This window comes from Aquarana catesbeiana, linkage group LG06 (assembly GCF_042186555.1).
Source record: "Aquarana catesbeiana isolate 2022-GZ linkage group LG06, ASM4218655v1, whole genome shotgun sequence".
NCBI lineage: Eukaryota > Metazoa > Chordata > Amphibia > Anura > Ranidae > Aquarana > Aquarana catesbeiana.
Window position 1 is genome coordinate 40,796,666 of NC_133329.1, and position 24,605 is coordinate 40,821,270.

At 45.0% G+C, this 24,605-nt stretch overlaps 1 protein-coding gene across 1 annotated transcript in view; it reads right to left on the reverse strand.

Annotated features, from left to right (window-relative positions):
* LOC141148351 (F-box only protein 6-like) overlaps positions 1-24,605 on the reverse strand; it is a 50,216-nt gene that overhangs the window by 11,338 nt on the left and 14,273 nt on the right. The window contains exons 3-5 of the mRNA XM_073635742.1: positions 13,630-13,690; positions 9,727-9,764; positions 1,499-1,625 (exon numbers count right to left, since the gene is read on the reverse strand). Of these exons, the coding sequence (XP_073491843.1) occupies positions 1,499-1,625; positions 9,727-9,764; positions 13,630-13,646 (182 nt within the window). The 5' untranslated portion in view covers positions 13,647-13,690. The remainder of the gene's footprint in view (positions 1-1,498; positions 1,626-9,726; positions 9,765-13,629; positions 13,691-24,605) is intronic.

Here is a 24,605-nt window from a genome sequence, read left to right on the forward strand (position 1 = left end):
CAGAGAATGACATTTTCCGAACCGATTTTGGGGGCCCCGTATCTCGGGGGCACTTAGTGCTAGGAACTTCAGCTTTGGATATGTTTTGCTACCAGGTCCATTGGGTTTGCATACCAAATTTGGGGTTTCTAGCACCAAGTGGCCCTGAGATACGAGGCCCCAAATTCGGTTCGGAAAATGAAATTTTTTGCTGCAGAAAAGTGCTTGACTCGAGTATAAGTCGAGGGGGCACTTTCAGAACAAAAAAATGTGCTGAAAAATTCGACTTATACTCAAGTATATACGGTAACTATATAACTATGTTTTCTATCGGGTTGAATACAGCACTGTGCAGGCCAGTCACGTTCCTCCACCCCAAATTCACTCATCTATGTCTTTATGGACCTTGCTTTGTGCACTGGTCCAAATCATTTGGTGGAGGGGGGATTATGTTGTGGGGTTGTATTTCAGGGGTTGGGCTTGGCCCCTTAGTTCCTGTGAAGGGAACTCTTAAGGCGTCAGCATACCAAGACATTTTGGACAATTTCATTCTCCCAACTTTGTGGGAAAAGTTTGGGGATGGCCCCTTCCTGTTCCAACATGACTGCGCACCAGTGCACAAAGTAAGGTCCATAAAGACACGGGTAAGTACGTTTGGGGTGGAGGAACTTGACTGGCCTGCACAGAGTCCTGACCTCAACCCGAACACCTTTGGGATGAATTAGAGCAGAGACTGTGAGCCAGGCCTTCTTGGCCAACAGCAGTGCCTGACCTCACAAATGCGCTTCTGGAAGAATGGTCAAACATTCCCATAGACACACTCCTAAATCTTGTGGACAGCCTTCCCAGAAGAGTTGAAGCTGTTATAGCTGTAAAGGGTGGGCCAACTCAAAATGGAACCCTATGGACTAAGACTGGGATGCCAGTAAAGTTAATGTGCATGTAAAGGCAGGCGTCCCAATACTTATGGTACTATAGTGTATCTTTATTGTTACTCCCAGGAGACTGAGAATAGGTTTATGTTTCTTTTGGGGCCGTTCGGAAGAGAATGCTGGTATTGTTTATAATTTAGCAAGTAAAACAGTCAGCTCAGGGATCTCCAAACTACGGCCCTCCAGCTGTTGCGGAATGACACGTCCCATGAGGAATTGTAAAACTCTGACATTCACAGACATGACTAGGCATGATGGGAATTGTAGATCCTGAACAACTGGAGGGCCAAAGTTTGGAGACCCCTGAGTCAGCTCCTCCTTATGTAATGGAAATGAGGAGGGGGAGGCTTTATGTGTTCCAGCAAAGGATAACTGGGCAGGGCTGACACTGGTTGGAATTTTAGTGTAGTAGACACAGTTACCAACTCAAACTGGCCATTAGGTGCCAAGCGCAGAGATGTATTCAATAGATTTTTTTCCCCAGAGTTCAACCATCCCATGTGCCATTAGAAGTATAAAATGAAAATCTTAAAAACAGTTTACAGCATTTATGTGTTAATGACATTAATGAAGGAAATTGGCCTTACTGGTTAGAGGTTACAAAGTATTTTATGAGAGATGGATTTGGAAAACATTCTCCCGAATCTCCAGGCAAATCTTCAATCTTCCATTCACTACCACCATTTTCATCTATGGTCCAGTATTTAAAATCCTCTACAGCGGGGAACACAGAATCGGAAAACACATTGAAGTCATGAAGCAAAATTAAAGTCATGTTTCTGCCAAGGCTGTCAGAATAAATGTTATAATATAAAATTGATTGTAGGTACACATTGTGAAGTCCGCTTTAATAACTTCCACATCTGTGGCATTATTAAAGCAGATCTCTAGCCATAAACCTCATTTTGACTAGTCCAATAAAATATATAAATAAAACCAGTGTTGGCTGTAATATTCAGCATCAATACAGATATTTCCCCCTCCATGCCTTTCTGCTGTCTCCAGTCTGATGGCCATCATCATTCCTCCCACTTCCTCTGAGCCCAAGTCATCCTGGACCTATCCCCAGCCTGTGACTGGACAGTGAAAAAAGTCAATCTCTGTCTCCCCTCCAAGTAAATGGAATTGTAGTCAGAGTCTTCGAGTGAGAAAGTGATACTCCTAAGCACCAAGGCCTGAGGTGTGCATTGGCCTGGCTGGTCAGTATGCCTGAAAGAGGGCATACCCTGAATGTAAGAATAAGAAAAAGTACTATAAGTATGTATGAAGACTGGGGAAAACGGGTGAGTGGGAACACAGAAATGCCGACGACACCTAGCCTTGACAGAGGAGGAGGTTTAAATAGCCCTCGGACTCCTCCCACAAATACAGGCAGGCCTCCGGCCAGCCTTACACTTGTAGTCAGAGTCTTCGAGTGAGAAAGTGATACTCCTAAGCACCAAGGCCTGAGGTGTGCCTTGTCCTGGCTGGTCAGTATGCCTGAAAGAGGGCAAAAAGACACAAACTTAGGTGAAGAATGGAAGGTAACAATCCATCAAGTGGAGTAGCGTGCGCCCGGATGGCAACAGTATATATCCGATAAGTATCCGCTATGACAGGAGAAACCCCCCCAACTTCTGACTTGGTGATGAGACGGAACCCCCTATAGAACCTGCGAAGCTACCCAGAACCCAACTAAACGTCCCGTGAAAGATTGGATAGAGCCTGAAGCCCGAGACAACCCAGACATGAGAATGAACTGCTTGTGAATGAGAGGATACGTGGGGGAAAGGGAGCAATGGCTGGCCCGAGGAGCCCCTGCAAACTGATAGCCGAGAAGATGGAAACTTCAAATGAACACCAGTGAAGTGCTCAGTGAAAAGCCCCAACCCCTGGCCTACCCATACTTGGTATGAGGAAGTGCGAGGGTGAGTGCAAAAGGACAACTGGCAGGAGTTCAAAATGCTGAATACCTGAAGGATGCAATGGAGTAGGCGGATGAGGCCCATGCACTATGGCAATAAGCATTGTCAACATGGAGAAGCCATGCCAGACACAGAACACTGGTCCCACCTGATTCGATCGGGTCGTGCTTCAGCCTGTGACCTGACAACAGAGTCTGAATCCTGAACCGAGGCAGGAGGGCCAGACTCCACCCCGGGGAAATAAGTCCCATGGCATGATATAGACATACCCAAAGTGACTGAAGCTCCCCTACCTGAAACAGGCTGGGGATCGGAAAAGATGACTGGACTGACGTCCCTGAGCAGTTCTCCAGGCAACATCCTAGACGAGATCAGAGCCGAGAGTGGAATCCAGAATCATGACATCGTTTGCCCAACCTACTACTTAAGGACCGTCAAGGGTGGCACAGCACACACCCTCAGAGAGACTGTGAATCCCTGGCGGTGACCAGGGCCTCTAAGCAACAGGACATCAACTGAAAGAAGATTGACGACTGCTTCCGACCCAAGGGTGAGCCCAGTGGTGAAATTACATCTGCACTAATAAATTAGCCCCAACAATGGGCAGGACTGATGAAAGTGAGTACAATCATGGTTGATAACGGTATGGATGCCAAAACAGCCCAACCTGAGAACACAAACAAGAGAAATGACAGACAACCAGACATGAGAACAACAACACCCCTCTGTGCCTACCTAAGTATGGGAATATGAGCAGAATTGACAAGACCACTACGTGTAAATGAACCTGATGACGGACCCCCTCCCCACCCTTGTGTAAGTAGTGAGTGAGCCCAAGTAACCTGCCGCGCAGAAACAGGTAATTAACTGAAAACTCAGGGCTGGTGTACCCACAGACCGTGGTGGGTAGTCATACAGGTGTGGTGAATGAACGTGCATCGTATGATGTATGGTATATGGGCGAGAAGATTGTGGTCAACAATCATTAACAAATGAAACCTCAGCCTGTATGGATCTGTAGACGTGACAGATCCTGACATGTGAGCCCTAGCTAACTGACCCAGGTACAAACATGAACAAAAAACGGTGAGACGTGACAAACAACGAAGATGAAAACCGCTACCGGAGTATATGCTGTGACTGAACAACAATGCCCCTCTGATAAATGCTGAGGCTGAAACACTAAGACAGAAATGCTGAGACTGAATGCTGAGGCTGAAAGGCTATGACAGAAATGCTGAGACTGAACGCTGAGGCAGAAACGCTATGACAGAAATCTTGGGGCAGAAACGCAAGGACAGCAACACTATGACAGAAAATGCTATGACAGAAACGCTGAAACTGAATGCTGAGGCAGAAACGTAATGACAGAAAGTTGGGGCAGAAATGCAATGACAGAAACGCTGAGACTGAAACGCTGAGGCAGAAATGCAATGACAGAAAATCCTGGGGCAGAAATGCCATGACAGAAATCCTGGGGCAGAAACGCTATGACAGAACGCTGAGGCGGAAATGCAATGACAGAAATCCTGGGGCAGAAATGCTGAGGCAGAAATGCCATTGACAGAAATCCTGGGCAGAAACGCAATGACAGAAACGCTGAGACTGAAATGCTGAGGCAGAAATGCAAAGACAGAATCATGGGGCAGAAACACTATGACAGAAATGCTGAGACTGAATGCTGAGACAGAAAAGTTGAGACTGAACGCCGAGCCAGAAATACTGGGGCAGAACACTATGACAGAAAACGCCATGACCGAAAAAAAACAAAACGCATTGACTGAAATTCTGGGGCAGAGACGCTATGACAGAAATCCTGGGGCAGAGACGCTATGACAGAAATCCTGGGGCAGAGACGCTATGACAGAAATCCTGGGGCAGAGACGCTATGACAGAAATCCTGGGGCAGAGACGCTATGACAGAAATCCTGGGGCAGAAACGCTATGACAGAAATCCTGGGGCAGAAAAGTTATGACAGAAACCCTGGGGCAGAAACGCTATGACAGAAATGCCGAGACTGTACACTGAGACAGAAATGCCGGGGCAGAACGCTATGACAGAAATGCCGAGGCAAAACGGGCCAAGCTTTTTTGCCTGTGAGTCTCACTAGTGTACCCCTAAATTTAGAGCCCAAAATGGCAAATCGAAGGTACACTAGTGAAGAGGCCTACACGTTTCTGAGCATGACAGAAAGTGAAGAGGAAGTCACTCATCTGTCAGATTCAGGCTCAGAATACGATCCTGTAGAGGACAGCGGCTCCATGACAGATAGCTTTGACAACGGAGTTGTGGTCCCTGCCAAGGTCAGGTGTACAAGACCCCAATCTTCTTCTTCTGTCCTTGAAGTGCAAGAACCGCAGGGCTCTCGTATGGAGCAGAGAAGTACTAGCGCCGCTATTCCTTCCGGTGAACTGGCAAGCACCAGCGGCCTAGTACACCCTGGCCGTACATCCAGCACTACAGTATCACGTGGTGACGTGGCGAGTCCCATAAGTGCAGTTCAAGCTGGCGAGGTGGCAAGCACAAGTAGTGTCCCGCTGCCACCAAGAAGACGAACACAGGCCCGTCGTGCCCATAGTGCCCTTCCTGCTGCATTCGCCAATCCGAATTGGGAACCCACCACTTCTGCAGCACCCGTACTTCCCCCATTCACTGGCCAACCCGGAATTCAGGTGGAAACAGTTGATTTTACGCCACTGGATTTTTATTCGCTGTTTTTCACTGAAGATCTCTATAGATCTATTGTGGACCAAAGCAATTTATACGCTGGTCAACACATCGCCGCTAATCCCCAGTCCTCCCTTGCCAGAGATTGGAGACCATTTACGGTCTCCGAATTTAGGATCTTTCTGGGCCTTTCCCTCAACATGGGCATAAATAAAAAGAGTGAGTTGCGGTCATATTGGTCCACTGACCCAATTTACCATATGCCCGTGTTCTCTGCTTCCATGGCCAGGGCACGATACGAGCAGATTTTGCGGTTCATGCACTTCAATGACAATGAATTCTGTCGTCCTCGTGGAGACCCTGGATACGATTGGCTCTACAAAATTCGGCCCCTCGTAAACCACTTCAACCAGCGTTTTGCAGACCTGTTTACTCCCCATCAAGTTGTCTGCGTTGATGAGTCCCTGATTAAATTTTCTGGCCGCTTGTCATTCAAACGGTACCTTCACAGCAAGCGTGCCAGATACGGGGTCAAGATGTATAAGCTCTGTGACAGGGCCACAGGCTATACATGTAGTTTTATGGTTTACAAGGGCAAAGATAGTCACGTAGAGCCAACAACTGTCCTGACTACATAGCAAGCGCTGGCAAGATAGCGTGGGACTTGGTGTCACCCTTATTCGGAAAGGGGTACCACTTGTACGTGGACAATTATTACACGAGCGTGCCACTTTTTAGTCATCTTTTTGATCATCAGATTGGAGCATGTGGCACCGTGCGACCTAATCGCCGGGGCTTTCCCCAGCGGCTTGTAGATTCCCGTCTTAGGCTGGGGGAGAGAGCCTACTTGCAGTGTAATAATTTGCTCGCTATGAAGCGGAGGGATAAGGAGAATGTTTTCGTTCTCACCTCCCTTCATGCAGACACGACGGCCCAAATTACAACGGCGACTGGTGTTGTGGAGAAACCCCTCTGTGTCCATGAATATAACCAAAATATAGGATGGGGTGGACCTCAACGACCAGTTGCTGGCGCCTTACCTAGTTGCCCGTAAGGCCAGACGCTAGTACAAAAAAGTGTCTGTTTATTTATTTCAATTGGCTTTGCTGAACGCTTATGTGCTATACAGAGCTTCAGGACGGACTGGATCCTTCCTTAAATTCCAGGAAGAGATCGTCTGAGCCCTTCTGTTTCCAGATGGTGCTCCACCTCACCTTACCCAACCAAATGCAGTAAGCCGGCTTCATGAGAGGCATTTTCCTTATGTCCTCTCAATTACCCCTACCCAACGAGCACCCCAAAAAAGATGTCGTGTCTGTAGCAAGCGTGGATTTAGGCGTGACACCCGGTCTTATTGTCCCTCCTGTCCTGACAATCCTGGTCTATGCATTGGTGAATGTTTTGAACGCTACCATACACTAGTTGAGTTTTAGCGTAGGGTACAGCATTGCACAGACTAGGACACACTTTCACACTTTCAAAAAAAAAATTGTCACTTTCCCGAAACTTGTGTCAAAATATAAAATATTCCATGGACTCAACATGCCTCTCAGCAAATAGCTTGGGGTGTCTACTTTCCAAAATGGGGTCATTTGGGGGGGTTTGTGCCATCTTGGCATTTTATGGCCTTCAAAACTGTGATAGGTAGTGAGGAGTGAAATCAAAAATTTACGCCCTTAGAAATCCTGAAGGCGGTGCTTGGTTTTCGGGGCCCTGTACGCGGCTAGACTCCCAAAAAGTCCTAAACATGTGGTATCCCCATACTCAGGAGAAGCAGCAGAATGTATTTTGGGGTGTAATTTCACATATGCCCATGGCATGTTTGAGCAATATATCATTTAGTGACAACTTTGTGCAAAAAAAAAAAAAAAAATTTGTCACTTTCCCGCAACTTGTGTCAAAATCTAAAATATTCCATGGACTCAACATGCCTCTCAGCAAATAGCTTGGGGTGTCTACTTTCCAAAATGGGGTCATTTGGGGGGGTTTGTGCCATCTTGGCATTTTATGGCCTTCAAAACTGTGATAGGTAGCGAGGAGTGAAATCAAAAATTTACGCCCTTAGAAATCCTGAAGGCGGTGCTTGGTTTTCGGGGCCCGTACGCAGCTAGGCTCCCAAAAAGTCCCACACATGTGGTATCCCCGTACTCAGGAGAAGCAGCTAAATGTATTTTGGGGTGCAATTCCACATATGCCCATGGCCTGTGTGAGCAATATATCATTTAGTGACAACTTTGTGCAAAAAAAAAAAAAAAAAATTGTCACATTCCCGCAACTTGTGTCAAAAAATAAAATATTCCATGGACTCAACATGCCTCTCAGCAAATAGCTTGGGGTGTCTACTTTCCAAAATGGGGTCATTTGGGGGGGTTTTGTGCCATCTTGGCATTTTATGGCCTTCAAAACTGTGATAGGTAGTGAGGAGTGAAATAAAAAATTTACGCCCTAAGAAATCCTGAAGGCAGCGATTGGTTTTCGGGGCCCCGTACACGGCTAGGCTCCCAAAAAGTCCCACACATGTGGTATCCCTGTACTCAGGAGAAGCAGCTGAATGTATTTTGGGGTGCAATTCCACATAGACCCATGGCCTGTGTGAGCAATATATCATTTAGTGACAACTTTTTTTTTTTTTTTTGTCATTATTCAATCACTTGGGACAAAAAAAAATATTCAATGGGTTCAACATGCCTCTCAGCAATTTCCTTGGGGTGTCTACTTTCCAAAATGGGGTCATTTGGGGGGGGGGGGGGGGTTGTACTGCCCTGCCATTTTAGCACCTCAAGAAATGACATAGGCAGTCATAAATTCCAGAAAATGTACCCTAGCTTGTAGACGCTATAACTTTTGCGCAAACCAATAAATATACGCTTATTGACATTTTTTTTATCAAAGACATATGGCTGAATACATTTTGGCCTAAATGTATGACTAAAATTGAGTTTATTGGATTTTTTTTATAACAAAAATTAGAAAATATCAATTTTTTTTCAAAATTTTCAGTCTTTTTCCGTTTATAGCGCAAAAAATAAAAATGGCAGAGGTGATCAAATACCATCAAAAGAAAGCTCTATTTGTGGGACGAAAAGGACGCAAATTTCGTTTGGGTACAGCACTGCATGACCGCGCAATTAGCAGTTAAAGTGACGCAGTGCCAAATTGTAAAAAGTGCTCTGATCAGGAAGGGGGTAAATCCTTCCGGGGCTGAAGTGGTTAAAGTGTTACTGAACCCACAACATTAAAATCAGCCTGTATATGCAGTACAGCATGCTTTTTATACTCCCTGTGGAATCTAAGGGGTTAATCCTCTGCATTGTGTAAAAAGGCTGTTTGATCCTGCCCCCCCTTCTGATCCTCCCCTTCTTCCACTGTCTCTAAGCCATCTCCTGATAGTACAGAGCCTTGGGGGCACTCTGCACATGCTCAGTTTGGTGTGTATTGCTAGAGAGTTTTTTTTTCTTGGGAGGGTGCATGTGATCAGCACAGGGCCAATCAGCACACTCTTCAGACAGAGGGTTAGGGGTCCTGCAGGCTGATTCTGCAATCGGTGGAGATTGAAAACTCCTCCTACAAGCTTTAACCAGATACTGATAGACGTCACAAGACTGCTATGTACTGCTAATAAGAAAAGGTATTTAGCAGTTCATATTTACTAAAATAATTAAATTTTCATGTTCTGTGTACTGTGGGAGACCAGATATAGTAAATGCAGGGTCCTGGGTTTAGCAACACTTTACGGCTACATTCACACTGCTGCAATCCAACGATTTTTAGTGTGATTATGTTGTGCAACTTGGATGTTTGCATATTCTTTAGGGCCAAAATGGTGCTGGAATTGCACCAATGTAGTACAGGAACTTCTTCCAAAGTACGCCATGCTGAGTTGCATTGGGGCGAACGGGCACCATTGAAAACTATGTGATTGTCATTGTCATGCAATTCTGTGCAACTCAAGTTGCATCTGAAATTGCACTGTATGAACAGAGCCCAATAGAATTAGGAAAAAAACTGAAATGCAAATTTCCTTGCACACCAGTGTCATATATAATCATGGTAATTTGCTATGTTTATTTCCTGTGATCATCAGCTCCACCTAGAGGCAATGATGTCATATTTTCCGGATTGAGGTATAGACCCCCCAAGCAATAACACAATATAGGAGTTAAAGACCTAATACACATCAATTAAAATCTAATGAAAACACTGCCTACATTATAAAATAGGCAAATAGGAATAACAATCTCACCTAGAGCGCATGGATTTTTGATCAAGTTCCTCTTCAGGCTAGATACAAGAAAATGATTAATAAATACTGGTGAAAGATTACCATTAAAAAACATCGGAAAATATTAAAACCCAAACAGACCCCAAAAAACACAAACTATTTAAACATTTATACAGCTCCTGGCCATACAGGTATCAATTAGAGGTTTGTGAAATTGGTCAATTTTTCTTGGCTGAAATTTTGTGCAACTAACCCACAGGACAAGGACATGGCAAGGACAGGACAAGGGCAGGAAAACTTTGCTTACTGGACGAAACTTTCTTGGGGAGTGATCAGGGGATTGCACAGGCTGTGTGTAACAATCATTATCTTAAAGTCATACTAAAGGAATTTTTTTTTTCATTAAGAAAAATGTTATACTTACCTGCTCTGTGTAATGGTTGTGCACAGGGCGGCCCTGATCGTCCTCTTCTCTGAGCTCCTGCCAGAGCTCCCAGCTCCTCCCCACTGCAGTGTGTCCCCACAGGAATATAAACTAAAATATTCCGCGCTTAGGACAATATTTAAAAGAGAACTGCAGCCCCCCCAGAAAATGGAAAAACACAGAGGTGAAATCCAAAAAATTAAAAAACTCTAGTGGGGAATGTGGCGCTGTTCAAAAGTGTATATTAATAAGGAATGTGTGGTGACAATATGTGAGAAAAACTATGAACAGATGTTAAATGAAGCATGTCATGTGTATACCATAAATATAAAACGTCACATAGTATAAAAAACAAAAGTGCAAATGCGTTGTAAATAATCATAAAAGAAATACATGCACTCAAAAAAGTAAAATATCACCAATATATAAATGTGCGTAATATTGGCGTGAGTAAACAAAATTGCAAGAGAAACGCACAAAAATGTCTAAAAAATGCACAAATAGCATCAATGGTGTAATAAATAATCAATGTGCACCAAAATTTTCAAAAATCAAGTCCAAATGGTGTAAGTGTCCAAGCAAAATTAAAGTTCTACATAAAGAAGAAAAGAAAAACGGTGAAAATTGTCTTGGCAATCCAAAAAGATCCCATGAAAATTATTGTGATCGTTGTGTAAACTTTTCTTCTGGAGCCCCCACTTGTGTCCCCACTCACCGGAAGACCCAACCCCTGCAGGGGTAATGGGCAAGTGAAAATAAATCCACTGATAGGATTCGATCGGTGTCCCCCTCTACGGATCCGCAATCTCCTTCCTGTTTGGGTTGTCACTGGTCCGGAAGACCCAACCCCTGCAGGGGTAATGGGCAAGTGAAAATAAATCCACTGATAGGATTCGATCGGTGTCCCCCTCTACGGATCCGCGATCTCCTTCCTGTTTGGGTTGTCACTGGTCCTGCAAGGTGTCCTGTATATCCAATGGGCCTGGGTGTCCAATATTCCTAGAAAGCGATCGGCTACTTCTCCTCTACTTCTAGGCACTTTTTGTTACCGTCTCCTACTCAGATCCACTTAGTCATACAAAAGATCCATTTGGCCAAGAAATCCTTTAAAAAAAAAAAAGGCGAGTGTGCAGAGAAAGGCTGGCAGTGCAGTGATGGGGAGGCTCGGCTGGTTTGTATCCTGTACGCTCAGCGGTTCTGTCTATGGATTCCTGCGGCTCATCTCCTTCTACACTCAGCTGACTCCTGTGCTCAGGATGCAATGCTGCTACTGCTGCCGCCACAACGATCACAATAATTTGTGAACCACTCCCGTGATTGTGCTTTCTGCGCGCTTCCTGGGGTGCACATCGGGAAGTGTCCATGATCACTGTGTTCATTGGACACAGCGCATCGCGGATCAGGGTACAGGGCCAATCACAGCACCCCTTTTCCACCAGCTCCCTCCTTTCCTCACATCGATACCGAGATCCCCACTGACTTCAGCCCCACTCCGAGCACTGCTGAGGGAGGGGCCTCTGACGTCAGCTGGGAGGAGAGGAAAAGATCTCCGGCGGGTCTACAGCGGGTCACGTGAGCGCCCAGCGGTGATGTCAATAAGGTATTTATCACAATAAAGTTACACAAGGAGACACACTGCACATTATATAATCTTTTTACAGAACAGATTACATGTTTTTAAAGGACTTTAACTAGGACTTATTTTCAGGGTATGGCTTATATTGCAGCCATCCCTGAAAATCATGCTAGGTCTTATTTTTGGGGTAGGGCTTATTTTCAGGGAAACACGGTAGGTGTACATACCCCTTGTTAATTGAGTCACCTATTGTTTCTGTCTGTTTGCTAATTCTCCTGGAGATTCCTAAGATGTGATTAGTCTTGTGTCAACTTTACCTTATTACCTAACCTCTGTGGGATATTTACCCCAATGTGTAATATTTGTTTTCATTGTTCATGTGATGACTTCCCCTATTTATGAAGTGTATAAAAACCTGTATTTCTGTTCAAAAAATCATTCCTTTTGGTTCTACCTCAATATCTTGTCTGCGTAGGATGCTTGGGGTCAGGAGCGCTCTGTGCATTGTGGGCGCACGGGCACCGCCTCCCCTATCCACCGCCGCCGTCCTCCCTATCCATGCGCCTGGCCCCTTTCAGGACACCGGGCACATGAATTCCTATGGCGGGGGTGGGTGGGGGACGGGTGTTTTTTGAAGAACCTGATTAGAGCCAGAGGCCCTAATAGGCTTTAAAATAGGGTGGGCTCGGGATGCAAAGCATTGCATCTGGAGCCCACCCAGGTGTGTTGCAACAGCGAATGAATATTTGCTGTTGCAACACTGATCCTACTCCTGGCCAATCGGGAAGCGGGTCTGATACCAGTCACTCGATTGGCTGAAAGGACAGGCGATCCTATTGGACGCCTAGGAGGAGGGGAGGAAATGCACGGCGGAAGCGAGGAGGAGAAGGCACAGGAGCCGCTGCCTGATGTTCGCCGATGCCCTGATCCGCGCCACTGCCCGATGTGCCCACTGATGTCCGATCCCTGATGTTCCCGCCGCTGCCCGATCTCTGATGTTCCTGCCGCTGCCTGATCCTCACCACTGCCCGATGTGCCCACCGATGTCCGATCCCTGATGTTCCCGCCACTGCCGGATGTGCCCACCACTGCCCGATCCCTGATGAGCCCGCCGCTGCCTGATCCCCGCCGCTGCCCGATGTGCTCACCGCCTAAATGGGGTAAGTGCCGGTGGACCAGCAGACAGTGAGGGGGTGGGGGGGTTTGAGGTGCCACGGGGGTGGTTGTTTGCTGCCCCCCTAAACAAAAAACCACCAGCTGCCACTGCTTGAGGTAACAGGTTGGTATTAGCTACTGGTCGGGGTGCCAGGCGGTCCATCATACAACATTTTTGAGATTATCATTATAAACACTGTAGTATACTTGCATTACAAAACCAATAAGTGTACCATCAATTACAAACATACTCTACATATCTAATTATTCAGCTAAACTGGCCCAGTCCTGTTGCCAGTGCAGTTCTTTGCTGTGTTCACAAAGGTTAGACACAGATCAGCCACTATTGCTTTACCTCTCACCTTGTGACTTACAATATTACATTCTGATTACTGAAGGAGAGAAGATTGAGGAAATGCTTCCTCCTGCCTGCAGCACACTGATGACATCAACTTATCCTAGGAAAAGTCACTGACTGGAGTTCACGGATGGCTTTTTAAGAAAAGGTGGTGTTTCTGAAACATATTATTGCTGAATATAATATGACTTATCAGAAATGTATTCATGCAGGCTTGTAAAGTTACTGCCAAACCTTCATCTGATAATTTCCTGTTAAGTCTTTGTAGCCTTGAGCTCTAGATTTTCCAAATCGGGTTCTGGCTGAGAATTACTGTTCAACAATGTTATCTACTTCTCCCTATCCTGCATGGAGTGTGCACAGAAAATAGACCCCATACATCGTGTGTGATCAGGTCAATGGTAATCTCACCTATTTGTTGTCCACATATTTGCAGTCACAGTCCCCGCAGCTGAACAGGATCTCACGTCCGCTATGTAAATGAAATAAAACATAAGAGAATTACAATCAGCATGAAAAAAAAAAAAAAAGGAAGAGGTACTTTGCAAAGTCCATACATACAGACTAATAACAAACTTTGAGAATGCTGCTCCCAGCTCTGAAATTTGGGATACACACTCTTTCACATAGTGTGGTCTTAGGGCTTGTTCACAATAGTAGTATTCTCTGAAGAGCGATCCCCATTTGGATCGCTCTTCAACAAGCATTTGACAGGCAGTGAGGAGGCATTATAGGTAAAACAGCGCTCAAGATAAGTCTCTACTAATTCCACCACCACTGCACACTGAGGAGTGCTGGCCCTGTACACTGCAGAAGTTTCAATGTGAAGAAAGTCTGGATGGCTACACTTCCATAAAATCACCTTTATTAATCCGTATGTCACAAAGACAATCCACAGCGCATAGAAGAGGGATATAGAGCAACAGCTAATGCGTTTCACACCATCTTCGGTGCTTAATCATAGCTCAAATGATAAACACACACCCACACTATACACTATACTGTATGTCCAAATAGCAAAATAATGCACTTGTATATATGACAAAAATGCTATTACTAGAAAAATGAAAAACAAAAACGAATATAAAGGCAGATTGCCATTCTGTGACAGGGGAAGGCAGTGATCTTGTGTTTCTGATGTCACCAATGGAGGATCCAAAGTACCGCTTGAGATTCTTTTAGGCTCGATTCACACTAATGCATTTTTTGATGCATTTTGCAGAAATGCAGGGAAATTTTTTAACATGGGTTCCTATGGAACATGTTCACAACAATGCATTTTTGTGCCTCTGCGTTTTTGGAAAGGGTCAGGGACTTTTTTTCCCGCAAAATGCAGCATTTTGCATGTAATAGAATTCAATGGGCCCGCATCCAAAACTCAAGTACCGTGTTTTTACCTCGATTTTGCCGCGATTTGCTTTTTGCGTTTTTTTCTTTCTTTTTTTTACACTGTATATAACTGGTTGCTAAGGAGGGGGCCGGGAAGCCGCGTCCTTAACAACCGATGAGTCATCAGCTGTCAGCTGGCTTTGCGCTCAATGTAAAAAAAAAAAAATCGTGAAAAAAACGGCGTGGGGTTCCCCCAGGTCCATACCAGGCCCTTGGTTCTTCTATGGATTTGGAGGGGACCCCCCCCATGCCAATTTTTTTTTTTTTTAATGGCGTGGGGGTCCCCCCAAAATCCATACCAGACCCTTATCTGAGCATGCAGCCCGGCAGGTCAGGAAAGGGAGGGGATGAGCGAGTGCCTCCCCCCCTTCTGAACCATACCAGGCCGCATGCCCTCAACATGGGGGGATGGGTGCTTTGCCCCTATGTTGATGCGACAAGGGCCTCTTCCCGACAACCCTTGCCCGGCGGTTATCGGGGTTTGCGGGCGGGGGCTTATCGGAATCTAGAAGCCCCCTTTAATAAGGGGGCCCCCATATCCCAGCCCCCCCATGTGAATGAGTATGGGGTTCATTGTACCCCTACCCATTCACTAAAAAAAAAAGTAGTGTAGTGTTAAAAAATACAGTAGACAGTTTTTGACAAGTCTTTTATTAAAAATCTTCTTCTCCGCTTCTTCCTCTGGTCTTCCGGAGACCACGCCCCCTTGTGACATCACCACCCGGGGCATGGTGGGTCTATGACGTCACAAGGGGGCGTGGCCTCTGGGTGGCGTAATCCGATTGCCACACCCCCATCGTTATTTAAGAAGTGGCATCGGCACTGACAGATCAGCGGGACGCAGCATCGGAGGAGGGTCATCGGCGGGAGCTGCGCAGAGGAAGAAGAACACCGGACAAAGAAGACAGAAGAAGAGTGGAAGAAGAAGCAGGGAGAGAAGGAGAAGACCGGAGGATGAAGATGCGGGAGAAGATGGAGGAAGACTGGAGGAAGAAGCGGAGAAGAAGAAGAAGAACACTTCTGTTTATTTAGCTAGGAAGTGGTGGTCCTGTGGGCTCCAGAGGAGGTGTGCGCTGACAAGAGGTGGGCCAGGAAAAACATTTTTGATATTTTTAAACAAAAAACCCACGGAGAGCCGCTTTCCATGGGGGCACTCGTGCAGGCGCGTTCCCGAGTCCTGCTGCTACGTCCATTGACACAGACAGCAGGACTTGGCCCCCGCCCCCCCGTGTTACTGGATTTGATTGACAGTTCAAATGCAGCACAAGGTCTATCGGTGGTCACAGGTAGACTGACTGTGGACAGCTGCTGGCTCATAACAAGCTAGAAGGGGCTCTGTAGAAAGTAAACACAAAGGAGAGCAGCGCCATCTAAGTGCAGCAATGTTAAAATATTTTATTACAGGACAGACAATTTGGAATTCACAAGATCGTAGAGGTAACAGCGCATGTAGAAGGATTTAGATAGTTCATCCACTCCTGGGAGAAGGCGGTAGGCTCACAGATGGAGAGACAGCTGATGATTCTGGTTCAGAAAGGGCTCAGGGGGCGGTTAATGGGGAGGAGTGCGCGTTCGGAGCATACATGCTCCTTCATCAGGCAAAATGATTTTGCCTGATGAAGGAGCATGCATGCTCCGAATGGAAGTAAATGGAAGTGACGTGTACAGCCGCCACTGAGCCTTTTCTGAGAACCAGGAAGCGCTGGGAGCCACTAGCACAGCCAGAATCATCATCTGTCTCTCCATCTGTGAGCCTACCGCCTTCTCCCAGGAGTGGATGAACTATCTAAATCCTTCTACATGCGCTGTTACCTCTACGATCTTGTGAATTCCAAATTGTCTGTCCTGTAATAAAATATTTTAACATTGCTGCACTTAGATGGCGCTGCTCTCCTTTGTGTTTACTGTCTACAGAGCCCCTTCTACCTTGTTATGAGGCGGCAGCTGTCCACAGTCAGTCTACCTGTGACCACCGATACACCTTGTGCTGCATTTGAACTGTCATACATGGACTCCCTGTTATAGAGAGCTTTCTAATTGCCCACTCTCTCTATCAAGCTGACAGAGCACACATGAGCACATGTATATATTTTTTCTGTGTTCGATCCCGCTGCTATCAATCTATCCAATGAGGACCCGAGACAGCGGCTGGAACTGCTGGGCTCGTTCTCGTCGCTGGAAAGATCGGGCTCAAGTAAGTAAAAGAGGGGCTCTGGGGGGGCTGCTGCACAACAAAAGGTTTTTCACCTTAATGCATAGAATGCACTAACTGTGGGGGATGTGCGTTCAGTGACGTCTCCAGCTTTCATATCTAGGGGAGGCACATGAGGGGACAGGGACAAAAGTAGGGGGGGGCAACTATAAAACGCAATTTTATATATATATATATATATATATATCACTTTATATATCCTGACAATGGGTATAAAATGCATGCAAATATACAATATTAAGCCCTGTACTCCTGCAACAATGCCCCAATACATACAAAAAAAACAAAAGAGAAAGTTACCTGCGCACTATCCCAAATCCCTCTGCCTATTTCCCCTGGGCGGGGAACTTTGATTGACAGATCACCCGTCACTGGGATTGGATGGGTGATCTGTCTATCAAAGTCCTGGGACCAGGAGGAGGGGCTGTATCTGACAGCGAGCAACACAGCAATTGAAATGAAAGCTGTTATCACTGTGTTCCCTGCGCTGCGCTCTAAACACCTGGGCGGCTCTCTCTCTCAGATTGCAGAGTGTCAGCGTGGATGGAGAGGGAGGGAGTGAAGGGAGGGGGGATATCCCGCAGGTGTGACAGGACGCTCTCCTTATCAGGAGAGCCTATGTTATTCTGACAACGGCATTAGCAAGATGTGGGCTGTTGCAACAAAAGGCATTTTAATTGGGGGGGCACATGTGGAGGCACAGCATAATGTTGGGGGGGTCAGGGCCCCCTCTGGCCCCACGTTAGTGATGCCACTGTGTGTTTTTGCTATGAGAAGGCAAAGATCCATGTCCCTGCTTAGCAGAAACACAGGCTCTCTACCTCCCCTACTAACAGAACTGCGATCTGCCTTGTTGTTCATCGGCAGACCACCACTGTGTCTCCCATGGGAACAATCGCCAGGTCTGACTTACTGCCGTATATGTACTGTATACGGTCGGCAAGTGGTTAAAGTGATTGTAAAGTCTCCTTTTTTTAAGTTAAAAATAACAAACATGTTATACTTACCTGCTCTGTGTGGTGGTCTTGCCCAGATCCTCCTCTTCTCGGGTTCATCGTCGGTTCTCCTGGCCCCGCTCTCCTGATGAGTGCCCCACAGCAGGCAGCTTGCTATGGGGGCACCCTCTCTCTCCTCATTGGCTTACTGACTTTGATTGACAGCAGCAGAAGCGGCACCTCACTGCTGTCTCAGCAAATGAGGAGGGGAGTCCTGGGCAGCCGAGACACTCCTATAACATCGCTGGAACTAGATGGGGCTCAGTATTAGGGGAGCTGAGGGGGGCTGCTGCAGAGAATGCGTTGAGATAAGAAACCTTCTGACTTTACAACCACTTTATAAACAAATTGCAACCTGTTCAAACAAGCTTCATAGCTGTGGTGCAAATTTTTATGCTATTTTCATTGGTTGTGTCCAAAAAATATGTTTTTTTTTTCAATGCAAAATGGCCACTCAAGCTCTCAGAAATTGTGGCCTGTTCAAACAGGCTTTCTAGCTGTGGTGCAAACCTGTATGCTCAGTGTCCAAAAAAAAGATACACATATGTATTTATTTATTTATTTATTTTGTGGGTGCCAACTGCTTGCCCAACCACTCAGAAATTGCAGCCTGTTCAACAAGGCCTTCTAGTTTCTTGGTGAAAATCTGTACGCTCATTCCATTGTCAGTGTCAAAAAACTACAAAATTTTTTTACATGCTCTCTCAGAAATTGTGGCCTGTCCAAACAGGTGTCTAGCTGGGGTGCAAACCGTATGTTATTTCCATCATTGATTTAAAAAAAAAAAAGATCTTTTTTTATGAATGCTAAATGCCTGCTCAGTTGATCATAAATATTAAGCTATCCATATAAGCTTAATGGCTGTGCTGAAAAAAATTTCCCATTTTTTCCATGTTGAGACAAATTTTAGATTTCAAGGAGGTTTTTTCTGGATGCTAAATGGCTGTTCAAGCTCTCGGAAATTGCAGGCATGTCCAAACAGACTTTTTCGCTTTGGTGTAAACCTGTATGATATCTCCATCCATGAAGATAAACGCCTGATCAATCTCTTTTAAACTGTTTGTTCACAAATGTTTTTCTAACTGTAGGGCAAACCTGTATGCTGTTTCCATCCTCAGTGTCAAAAAAAAGACACTAATGCCACGTACACACGACCAGACTTTCCGGCAAACTAGGTCTGACGGTATTCCCGTCGGACAGATTTGAAACATGTTCTATTTCTAGGTCTGTCGGATTTTTTCCCCAACAAAAGAATCGAACTAGCCCACACATGATCGGATTGTCTGACAGACTAATTCCATCGGACCTAGTTTGCTGGAAAGTCCGGTCGTGTGTACGCGGCATAATAGTTCTTGTTTTTAGAGGCTAAATGCCTGATAAATCTCTTTATTTCCATGTTCAAAAAAGACATTAATATTTATTTTTTTATGGATGGTAAAAACCTGATCAGTCTCTTGGAAATTGTGGTCAGTTCGAAAAGGCCTTCCAGCTGTGGTGCATACTATACTAACTATACTGTGTCCAAGAATTACACTTTTTTTTTTTTCAGATGCTAAATGCTTGCTCAAGCTCTCATAAATTACTGCCCCACCATATAGGCTTTCTAATTGTGGTGCAAACCTGTATGCTGTTTCCATCCTCAGTGTTCAAAAAAGACACTGATATTCCTTTTTTGAGAGGCCAAATGCCTGATCAATCGCTCAGAAATTGTGGCCTGTTCAAAAAGGCATTCCAGCTGTGGTGCAAATCTGTACCCTATTCCTATTGTCTGAATAAAACACTATTTTCTTTTTTTTTCCACTTGCTAAATGCCCACTCAATCTCTCAGAAATTGCAGTCTGTTCAAAAAGGCTTTCTTATAAATCTGTATGCTATTTAAATTGTTGATGTCCAAAAAAAATACACTATCTTTTTCAGATGCTAAATGGCTGCATAATGGATTAAGTCCAAATTAATTTATAAGTTTATACTAAAAAACAGCCAATGTGTTTTGCGGTCAGAAGAAACGCATCCATCTGGACTTCACTCTGCAGTGTAGTTGAGCATCATGGGAAATATAGTTCAAAAACATCTGGGGTGCCAAAGTTTGCCATCACTGCATTAGGGTGTGCACCAAAATCTCAAACACACGCCTTTCTCTGCAGCCTCAGCTGCACTGAACAGTGAATAAATGGGAAGTGTCCTGAGTGGCTTCCTGTTCATTTACAAACGGAAGCATAGTAAACACAGTTTACTATGCTTCACTTATGAATGAACACAGTGAGTGAGTGTGTTCATTTAGAAAAGGAAGGAGCCAGTAACTGACATATTTACTGGCCCCTTCCCCCATTTTCAATTTTGAAGCATCCCCCACAACAGCCAGGGAGAGAGGAGAGGAGGGAAGCCTGCAGCATTGCAGGGGGGAGGCAAGATGGGGGGGCAGGCAATAGGAGGAATCTGCACCGCATGCAGTGATTAGGGTGTGCCCAGGCACACCTAGCACATCCCCCACACACACCTATGAGAATGTACTACAGAAAAATGAATATTTACGGGGAAAAAAAAAGATATAAAATTTAAATTGCTGGCTACTGAATAAAATTTCCCTGTGGACTTTTTTTTTTGTAAAAAATGACATGGAGGCTCCCCCACCAAATCAAACACAAGGCATTAGGAGCTAGACACTGCCCTGGGAGACCTGTACCAATGCTAACAAACTTTTAAAAAGTACCATTTGGTTGGAAACAGCTCTTTTATTAGGGGTTAAAGGACAAAATTTAGGGTGAACAAATCCAACATGCTTGGGGTACAGGCGGTCCCCTAGTTACAAACATCCAACCTACAAACGACTCCTACTTACAAACGGAAGGAAACAACAGGAAGTGAGAGGAAATCTACCCCTAGGAAGGGAAATTCACTCCTGTAAGAGTTATCATGGGAAAAAGGTACCTCCACTGATGCTTTATCACAAAGGCTTGTTTCCACAACAATCCAAAATTTTCAAAATCCAATGGTCATTGGGACAGAAAGTGAGGTAAAATCTACTGAACAGGGGCACAGACAGCAAAACAAACATTACAGGGGTGATGATAACCCTTCCCTATGCTATCCAAAAAGCTTAAAAATAGTTTTTTTGGCTGGAGCTACACTTAAAAAAAATTTACCTGTTCTGACTTACAAACAGATTCAACTTAAGAACAAACCTATAGACCCTATCTTGTTTGTAATCCGGGGACCGCCTGTATATACTACTGCAAATGTGACATTTACAGAGGAAGAAAATGTGTTTTTACATTGCAGGTCACTACAGGCATACCCCACTTTTAAGTACACAATGGGGTTTATTTACTAAAGCTGGAAAGTGCAAAATCAGGCTCACTTCTGCATAGATACCAACGAGCTTCCAGGTTTTATTACCAAAGCTTAAAGGGGTTGTAAAGGTAAAAGTTTTTTCACCTTAATGCATTCTATGCATTAAGGTGAAAAAACTTCCGACAATACCGCCGCCCCCAGCCCCCCTGTTTTACTTACCTGAGCCCTCGAAAGTCCAGCGCTCGCCCCCGACATCCTCTTCGTTGATCAGCCTGACCGCTGATTGGCTAGAGTGGATGGATTGAAAGCAGAGCAGCCATTGGCTCGCGCTGCTGTCAATCACATCCAATGACTTGGCGCGCCGGGGGGCGGGGCCGAGTGATACAGCCGGCGGCTATGGCCGCCGGCTGTATCACGGGAGCGCGCCCGCAAGAACTCACCACCATGTGAGGGAGCTCGCATGGTGGTGATTAGTTCTTGTGGGGAGGAGCTGAAACAGCCGCCGAGGGACCCCAGAAGACCAGGTTCGGGGCCACTCTGTGCAAAACGAGCTGCACAGTGGAGGTAAGTATAACATGTTTGTTATTTAAAAAAAAAAAATAAAAAATTTACCTTTAGTGTTCCTTTAATTGAACAAGCTGAGGTTAGAAGCTCATTGGTTTCTATGCAGAAGTGAGCCTGATTTTGCACTTTCCAGCTTTAGTAAATAAACACCATTGCGTACTTAAAAGTGGGGTATGCCTGTACTTACATTTCCTGTCTGCTTTGTTCTGTTTGTAAAAAAAAAGCAGCCAGGATTACCCTTAACATCCAGGACAAGATACAGGATAAGAGAAGTGGTATGGTGCAGAATCCATACATATTGAATAAGAACAGATACTGAGACTTCACCCAGCATAGTGGACAAGAGAAGTGATACTGTGCACTATTCATACATATTGGCAATTTTGCTTTACCATCAGCTTTTGCAAACTCATTCTGCTCATTCCTGCACATCAGTCACCCAACTTCCAGGCACCATCCCACTGGCCACCTATGGCGATAATTAGTATAAACAAGGCCCCATCCAAAGACCTCTCACTCTCTTTTGTTGGGGGTTCCCAGCACTACTTTCTTTCACTCACTGTTTTCGTCCCCCTTGCACTGGGCATGTGTAGTCATCTGTCTTCAACTCAACACTTTATGATCTACGTAGACCATTCTTCTCTCTGCCATCAGCAGATAAAATGACACTGAAGAGCCAGCACATGAGTTCCAAATCAACATCAGGATGCTCTAGGGCAGGGGTAGGCAACCTTTTAGAGGCGGAGAGCTACCATGACAGCATCAAAGACAGCAAAGTTCACTACGGTACCGCTGCATTTTAATTTTTTTTAGTTAACTAGAAAGCCCCCAGAAGTCAGTAGTTGGTAGGACAGTATACAGAGGTCAGTAGTTGGTAGGACAGTATACAGAGGTCAGTAGTAGGTAGGGCAGTTTACAGAGGTCAATAGAGGGTAGGGCAATATACAGAGGTCAATAGTATGTAGGGCAATGTACAGAGGTCAGTAGGGCAGTAGAAATGTGCGATTAGTTTCGTACAAAGTTTCGTACAAAGTTTCGTACAAATACAAAATTCGTACGAATTTCCGTAAATTCGTACATTCGGGAGGATCCGAAATACCAATTGCTATGCTTCCGAATTTTGTACGAAATACGAAATTTCGTTTACGAATTTCAGATCCAAATTCCGTTACAACGGAAACGAGAATGTTCGTTTATTGCGATTATTCATTATGGTGAAGTTAAATAACCCAGGAAGTCAGCACAGCACAGGGATGGTGGGAGCCCCTCATAATGATAAATTCGTCATAACGAACACTCGTAATTGTTACGAAAAGTTAACAAACCTAAAAGTTAAAAACCCAGGAAGTCAGCACAGCACAGGGATGTGGGGGCCCCTCATAATGATAAATTCATCATAACGAACATTCGTAATTGTTACAAAAAGTTAACAAACCTAGCGAAAATTCATATCTCGTACGAATCCAAATAGAATTTTGGACAGGAATTACGAAATACAAATTAATTCTAATACAAAACAGAACGAAACGAAACAAATTTATTGACGGCGCATATGTCTATAGGGCAGATGAGAGGGGTGAGCAGGACAGGGGCTAGCAGTGAACAGAGCATGGCTGCAGCATTTCCAAAGTCGAGTTCCACCTGGTGGGCATGTCACAAATCAGGCGGTTTAGGGGCAGGTGGAATTCCCACCATGGGTGGCTCCAGGCCAAAATTTTTGGGGGTGCTGTGCAGGTGCTGTAACAAAAATAGAGGGGGCTGACCTGGCGCGCGAAGCGCGCCGCAAAATGTGTGTGTGTGGCTAAATTGAGTGTGGCCAAATGTCAGTGATTCTTCCCAATCTATAGCTTGTAGTGTGCCACGTTTCCCTCTTTGTATAGGCTAAAAAGAGCCTGGAGGTACACTCAAGAGATTGTGAAGTAAAATGAGCTCAATTGAGGCCGACAATTATACCCCCCAGCATATATCAGGGCCAGCAATAACCTCAAGTCAGTGGGTAGTAGTTGGGTATTAAAATTCAACAGCCACAAAGAAGCCAGAGAACCATCTAAAAACTCAGTTACACATTGATAACAGGCCATGCAGTTGGGCACGTTGTCCCATACCCAAAAAAAACTACAAAATGTCCTAAAGGTAATCACCTCAATATACACCACAATAATTCAAAGAAAGTAGTAAAAGCATTAAAAGTATCAATAAATATATATATTAAATATGTGCTAAAAACAATAAAAGTGTAATCTGTGCATGCACATAAAGTGCAATGTGCAACACAAGTGACCCCTATTAGAATTTCACATCAACAAAGTTCATTAGAATTGTCTACAAGCATATTGAATCCTCTGCAAGCTATTAGCAGCTACTTCCGTGCACCATCACCCACTGGGTGAAAACTCACCAGAGGTTAAGGTAAGGTAGTGCAGCATCATGTTATTTGGCACAGTGCATTTTTGAAAAGTAGTGCATGCACTATTTTTTGTGCAGTCTGGTGCGATTTGCAGCCATTCAAATAATAGGCTGCAAAATCGCACCACACTGATTTGCACAGAAACTTGGAACAAGCTCCTTTGAAAACTGATTCACGCGCATTTTGCTTTTCAGAGGTCTTTGGCAGGTGGTGAGGAGGAGATATATTACTTCTTTACCGCCTGGTTTACACCTACAATGGTTGTACTTTTAAACTGCAATTGCATGCATAGCAGTTATAGCTTTAAATCAGCCCTTTCACAACCTGTCAAACAATCTTAGATCACTTTTTAGAGGAACAGTGGTGCCTGTTCCACTTGTAAAACAGCCCTTAGCTGCATTTGGCTGTGGTACCCTTAGGGCTTCTTTATACATGAGATTGGGGTTGGTAAAACCCGGTGGTCGAGTCACACTTTTACCTTCCCCAATCCCTACCGCCTTTAGCTGCAGAGGCAGTAGCCAAAGGTGTA